This window comes from Marmota flaviventris, chromosome 11, assembly GCF_047511675.1.
Source record: "Marmota flaviventris isolate mMarFla1 chromosome 11, mMarFla1.hap1, whole genome shotgun sequence".
NCBI classification, from domain to species: Eukaryota; Metazoa; Chordata; class Mammalia; order Rodentia; family Sciuridae; genus Marmota; species Marmota flaviventris.
Window position 1 is genome coordinate 44265104 of NC_092508.1, and position 7397 is coordinate 44272500.

General features: G+C 31.8%; 1 protein-coding gene across 1 annotated transcript; it reads left to right on the top strand.

Moving 5' to 3' along the window:
- Positions 1–971: 971 nt before the first annotated feature.
- Positions 972–6964, top strand: Mstn (myostatin). Its single transcript, XM_027925049.2, has 3 exons — positions 972–1646; positions 3436–3809; positions 5843–6964. The coding sequence occupies exons 1-3, from the start codon at positions 1274–1276 to the stop codon at positions 6221–6223; spliced, it is 1128 nt and encodes a 375-aa protein (XP_027780850.1). The 5' UTR covers positions 972–1273; the 3' UTR covers positions 6224–6964.
- The last annotated feature ends 433 nt before the right edge of the window (positions 6965–7397 follow it).

Here is a 7397-nt window from a genome sequence, read left to right on the forward strand (position 1 = left end):
AGAGTTTGATCCCTATAGAGGCCACTTAAATTTAGAGAACAAAAAGCTCTATTCTCTGCTCCCAGACCTTACCCCAAATCCCTGCCAGGTGTCTGCCCTCTGGTCAAAATGAGAAACTGGCAAAGGGGTGCAAACCTATCACAGTATTGGGAAACAACAAAAGGGCACCCCTCTATTATGGTGCTCTCTCACTTTTATGTAAAATTTATAAATTGAATATTCAGATTCAGTTTTTAAAAACTAGATATTATACTTTTTACTTTTACCACTGGAAATCTGAAATAAACTATAATAAATGCTGCAATGCCAGTTATAAAATCCATTGCCTTCTTATTCGAAATTGAGATTTTTCTATTAGTTAATATTACCCTTTTGGTAATCAACAATGAAGAAATACTTTTGAGTGATATTAATCTGCATCTTCAGAGTAGGAAACAACATAGTAATCAGTCAAAACTAATTTGTTTGGAAAATTCATTTTTCAATGTATAAAAAAAGACATTAAACTATTTAAAAGTAATTTCATGCACAATGTAATACTATTGTAAGAATGATTTTCAATATGTGCTAACAATTTAGTCAGGAAAACAAGTTTTTTCAATTATAGATGAAAATCTTTAATAGTATCACAATCTTACTTTTCTTTTAATTCAGGTCTTTCTAATTTTTATTCCCTAATTAAAAAGTGCTAAAAATAATACAACAAATAAAAATAATTTTACTTTAAACACTTGCCTAAATAATATAGAATCATTTTAATTTTTGAGGAAGTAACATTTTATATTTTAATTATGAAGTATAAATTTAAATTTACTAATTTAAATTATAACTTGAGAGTTTTATAAAAATAAGATTTCAGTGTAGTTTATATTATTATTAACATGATTATTAACATGAACTTTAATTTTTCAAATGTCACATATATCTTTCGTTATTTGTGGATTTATTTCTTTTATGAAGTAGTCAAATGAATCAGCTCACCCTCGACTGTAACAAAATACTGCTTGGTGACTTGTGACAGACAGGGTTTTAACCTCTGACAGCGAGATTCATTGTGGAGCAAGAGCCAATCATAGATCCTGACGACACTTGTCTCATCTAAGTTGGAATATAAAAAGCCACTTGGAATACAGTATAAAAGATTCACTGGTGTGGCAAGTTGTCTCTCAGACTGTACGTGCATTAAAAGTTTGCTTGGGATTGCTCAAAAGCAAAAGAAAAGCAAAAGGAAAAAAAGAAGAACCAGGAAAAGGATTGTATTGGTTTTAAAATCATGCGAAAGCTGCAAATCTATGTTTATATTTACCTGTTTATGCTGATTGTTGCTGGTCCAGTGGATCTAAATGAGAACACTGAGCAAAAAGAAAATGTGGAAAAAGAGGGGCTGTGTAATGCATGTACTTGGAGACAAAACACTAAATATTCAAGAATAGAAGCCATAAAAATTCAGATTCTCAGTAAACTTCGTCTGGAAACAGCTCCTAACATCAGCAAAGATGCTATAAGACAACTTTTACCCAAAGCTCCTCCACTCCGGGAACTGATTGATCAGTACGATGTTCAGAGGGATGACAGCAGTGATGGTTCTTTGGAAGATGATGATTATCACGTTACGACGGAAACAATCATTACCATGCCTACAGAGTGTAAGTAGTTCTGTTAGTGTATATCATCAGTTCTGCTGACTGTTGTTCTAGTGTTTATGAGAAACAGATCTATTTTCAGGCTCTTTTAACAAGCTGTTGGCTTGTAAGTAGGAGAAAAAAAAAAGAGGTTCTTTTTTTCAAGGTTTCATGAGAAATATATTGAGACAAATATGCTGCATTATTTATTTCCTTATAGAGGTAAAAATCTAAAAAAAAATGTAGAGCATTAGTATTATTCAGTTTACTATGGAAAATACAGCATGCTTATACTTTCACTGATTAATACTACCAAGAGAAGGACTGGGAAATACCACAAGCAATGTTAAGAACTTACATAAAATTGTAAATTGCATTTATTTGTCCAAAATAAGCATTTATAATAAGTTTTTCACTAATCATAAGAAATTTGCTGGATGTTAGCTTATTTGAGCACTGCTGTGCACCTAGAATGATTTCTGTTATTTAAAACCATCTTTCATAATGTTTTTATGTTCTTAATAAAATAAAATACTTAATTTTGAAAGCTCTTACACCAAAGAGTAAAATAAATTTAAATATTTAATTTAGTAAGGGCATTGATAAAGTAAATACAACCTAGAGATAATTGTGAGCTAAGTATCAGAAAATGCCTAGGAAATAAATATTTTAATCGGGTAGGTTGTGACTCACGATGTCCTTGTACCTTGATCATAATACTCTTATTGAGAGTACCCAGTCTGCCTATTTCTATGCAGGCATGTTGCCTAATAATGTTCTAAAATATTTTATTATTCATGAGAGGGAAGACTATTAACTGTAGTATCAACATTGTTTCTGAAAGATAATATATTTCATACAGTTTTTTTTCAGTTAGATCAAAAAGAATACTTTCTTCAGGAAGGGGGGATAGGCACCTTGACAGAGAAGGCATGACAAGAAAAATTTTTGTGCCATGTGTCTGTGATCTTGCCTTAATAAGGCACTTTACATACTTTAAACCAGACTGAAAGAGTTTCAAATTATTTTTTCCCTTATTAAGTACCCAGATTACAAAGCAATAAATAATTTTCATTTAAGATTCTGCTATCAAATAGTCCTGGAATAGCATTGCCTTATTTATTCACAATTTTGGAACACCAGAAGAGAAGAAATTGTCAGTGTTTGTGCCTACAGTGACAGGCTGGCCCTAAAGACAATACTTTCTAACTTGTGAGACAACTCAAATATGACATCTAAATTTTTTGTGCTAATTACCTGCTTAATTTTGTTCCTTTGAAAGGCTATTCCAAGGCCAAGTGTAACAGATGTACTAAATTTTCTGCTCATTCCTGAGGCTCAGTAAGTTGCTCAGTGTGTCTTGTCCCCAGGTAATTCAGGCCTGGGGGAAGGGTTCCTTCATCCAGACTGATTGGTACAGCTGCTCAGTAAGTGTAACTACTCAGATTCCCAAAGAATTCTAAGTGGATGTTCCTCCACAGTGTCTCTTGTTCTCTCTAATCATCATCATTTGAAAATTTCATCCACTGCTCATTCCTTTATAAAAGTTTCCTTAGTCCTTAGTTCTCTGGAAGGGGAATAATTCCTCATAAATAGCTGAAAATACATGTATCTTAAAAACTCTGAACAGCTAGAGTAATTATTTTCTTTGATATTTTTCTGAGTTATGAATGAAGTTCTACATAGTATTTCATTTTGAAAGACTGCCTATGCATACATTATCCCAATGGTGAAAAGTGATATTAATATGGAGGAATTTTATTCATTTTAAAATGGGAACTCATTTCAATAATTTTTTCTTATTCATTTATAGCTGATTTTCTAATGCAAGTTGAAGGAAAACCCAAATGTTGCTTCTTTAAGTTTAGCTCTAAAATACAGTATAATAAAGTAATAAAGGCCCAACTGTGGATTTATCTGAGACCCGTCAAGACTCCTACAACGGTGTTTGTGCAAATCCTGAGACTCATCAAACCCATGAAAGACGGTACAAGGTATACTGGAATCCGATCTCTGAAACTTGACATGAACCCAGGCACTGGTATTTGGCAAAGCATTGATGTGAAGACAGTGTTGCAAAATTGGCTCAAACAACCTGAATCCAACTTAGGCATTGAAATCAAAGCTTTAGATGAGAATGGTCATGATCTTGCTGTAACCTTCCCAGGACCAGGAGAAGATGGGCTGGTAAGAGATAACTGAAAATAACATTCTAACTACTTTGTTATGTTTTTATTCACACTGTGAACAAATAATAGTGAAAATAATTGTCAATTTCCTATGCTTACAAGCTAGACAAAAGTATCTTACCCCAATGGTAGCCCCTGTACCCAATAAATGTAGGTTTCCAATTTCATATCCTATGAAACACTCCCTTGCTACTCTTACTTTGCATGAAGATTTTAGAAAACAACCATACCATGGTTTTTAACTTCATAAGGAGTTCTTTTGAATTGGTAATGAAATATAAAGTGGATCTCATTGATATGATATATGATTATATAAATAAAAATAAGAACTCTATAGATTTTAATACATACCCAACAAATCAGAACATTTTTCTCTCATTTATTTTTCCCAAATGTGTTGAAAAATATTGTCTTTACATAAAGCAGAAAAAATGAACTTTAAAAATTTTTTGAGTTATGATTATACTTAAATTGTTTTTATTTATATCAATTAACTAAGTATACATGTAGGATTATATTTTACAAAATATATTTAAGGGCCTTCTGACAAATATGTTCAGTACTTGCAGGATGTTAACATACTGGTGCCTGTGTATATTACTTTGTGGAATACCCCTAATAAAATTTCAATTTCCAGGCTACTTAACCTTTGATACCTAGCTTGTTTCTGATCTGCCTTAGCATTCTTGTGCAAGAGTTTACTTAGGAAATGCCAACTAATTTAACATCGGGCCAAGGGTGACAATATTTTATATATTATAAAAATTGATTCAAAAAATTTAGAAACCTAGTATAAACTTAGGGTAATTTTTCTAGCTTATGGAGTCCTGTTGCTTCTGTTTCTAAAAATGTTTTTAATGTGACCAAGTATTTTTACTTCTCTCTATTGGCATAATTTTACAACAGAAGATTATACTTGGAAACAATAAATACAAGTTATCTTTTAAATCTATAAATGGTCATGGCTGTAATTATATAATTAGTAAATCAGAGCTTCTATAAGTGAAAACATATTGCTTAAAAGACTATATAATTTTCCAAATGATCTATTTTTTATATGTGCTACTTTAAATATTATTGACTTCCCAAATGATATCACTCTTTTTGACAATCTTAAGTAATAACAACTACCTGGTCCATTTTCATTTTTATACAAAATTAAAACTATCAATTATTTAGGAAAGTATTCTTTTCTATAGGTAGTATTTTAATGATCAAAATGTGATAGGTTTTAATTATAATTAAACAGGTGGTAAATATGATGTATTCCTCAGATTTTTCCACTTAAAAGTAAATGAAATCTCAAATACATTGAAAGATTGGGGCAGTAACAGTGCTGGCAAATTTTATTATTTAAATACCTGAACAGAAGTAATTTTCAGTAAAAGACTAAAAAAAAAAAAAGGACATTATTATGTCTTCTTATAAATCTGTCTTTCCCTCCTTCAGGGATTCTCTTTTGAACCCAATATATGTGGAACTACCTTCAACACCCTACTTTCCTTTCCCCCATTATAATCCACACACTGCTCAGAGGTAGCTCTTTGCTCTGGCTTTGACATCCATGTTTCCCTGAGTAAAGACCTAGGGAACACTGGATGGATGAGCATACCTATCCCTCCAGGAATCATCAGACTTGTGTAGTCAACACACAATAAACAATCATGAAAAGGGGAAACTCATCTCTTTCCTCCCTTCCTCAGTCTCCTTCCCTGTCCTCCCTTTCTTCCCATAAAAATTTTCAAGGCATCTATTTTGTGCCTTGAAAATCAGGCAGTCTGATAATCAAATCAAGGAAAACAAAAATTAAAAAAACAGAATGAACTGACCGTAGAAAAATTTGTATTATTGTTCTATTCTTTGAGACATAAGAGGAAACCCAAGCTTAGTGTAAATTAAAATTCCTCAATACCATGCTTTTTTTAAAAATTAAATGTGATATAAACAAATGATTAGTTTCTTCTAATAATGACTTCGGAAGTTTCATTAAGTTCTATTAATATTACTAATTATTCTTTCCTTTACACACAGAATCCCTTTTTAGAGGTCAAGGTTACAGACACACCAAAAAGATCCAGAAGAGATTTTGGGCTTGACTGTGATGAGCACTCAACAGAATCACGATGCTGTCGGTACCCACTAACAGTAGATTTTGAAGCTTTTGGATGGGACTGGATTATTGCACCCAAAAGATACAAGGCAAATTACTGCTCTGGAGAGTGTGAATTTGTATTTTTACAAAAATATCCTCATACTCATCTTGTACACCAAGCAAACCCCCGAGGTTCAGCAGGCCCTTGCTGTACTCCCACAAAGATGTCTCCAATTAATATGTTATATTTTAATGGAAAAGAGCAAATAATATATGGGAAAATTCCAGCCATGGTAGTAGACCGCTGTGGGTGCTCATGAGATTTATATTACGTTCATAACTTCCTAAAACATGGAAGGTCTTCCCCTCAACAATTTTGAAACTGTGAAATTATGTACCACAGGCTATAGGCCTAGAGTATGCTATAGTTACTTAAGCACAAGCTACAGTATATGAACTAAAAGAGAGAATATATGCAATGGTTGGCATTTAACCATCAAAATAAATCATACAATAGGAAGTTTTATGATTTCCAGGGTTGTTGAACTAGAAGGAGATCAAATTACATTCACATTCATATATATCACAACAACAACATAGGCAAGGAAATGAAAGAAATTCTCCTTGTGTTCTGGTGAGTTGAAGGAGTATGCTTTAAAGTCTATTTCTTTACAGTTTCACTTAATATTTTCAGAAAAAAATCTATATATATAGTATTGGTAAAATGCAGGATTGTCATATATCATCATTTGAAACATCCTTATACATTTGCATTTATATTGTATGATAGCATACTTGGTAAGATAAAATTCCACAAAATAGGGATGGTATGCCACATGCAAATTTCCATTCCTATTATGATTGGAGAGTACATTAATAATCCATACCAATGGTGCTAATACAATAGGCTGAATGACTGATATTAGCAGGTTTATCAAATAAAAAACATTTGGTAAAATCATAAGTTTCTCCTTTCTTCAGGTGCATTTTCAAACACCTCCAAATGGAGAATGGATTTTCTTTAATGAAAGAAGAATCATTTTTCTAGAGGTAGGCTTTCAATTCCACAGCATACTTGGAGAAACTGCATTATTTTAAAAGGCAGTCAAATAGTATTCATTTTTATTAAAATTTCAAAATTACACTCTGCCTTTGCAACACTGTAGTTTTTATGGTAAAATTATGGAAATGACTGATTCTATCAATATTGTAAAAGACTTTGAAACAATTGCATTTATATAATGTGTATACAATATTGTTTTGTAAATAAGTGTTTCCTTTTTTATTTACTTTGGTATATTTTTACATTAAGGATATTTCAAATTAAGTATTAAGGCACAAAGACATGTCATGTATCACAGAACAGCAACTGCTTATATTTCAAAGCAAATTAGCAAATAAAATAGTGGTCTTAAAACTCCATATGTTATTGGTTAGATGGTTATATTACAATCATTTTATATTTTTTTACATTATCAACATTCACGTATGGAT

Excerpts from the sequence above, each read along its gene's own strand:
- Mstn (XM_027925049.2), top strand. The coding sequence starts at position 1,274 with ATGCGAAAGCTGCAAATCTATGTTTATATTTACCTGTTTATGCTGATT. Across the intron at positions 1,647-3,435 it reads CATTACCATGCCTACAGAGT|CTGATTTTCTAATGCAAGTT; the intron begins GTAAGTAGTTCT and ends ATTCATTTATAG. Across the intron at positions 3,810-5,842 it reads GACCAGGAGAAGATGGGCTG|AATCCCTTTTTAGAGGTCAA; the intron begins GTAAGAGATAAC and ends CTTTACACACAG.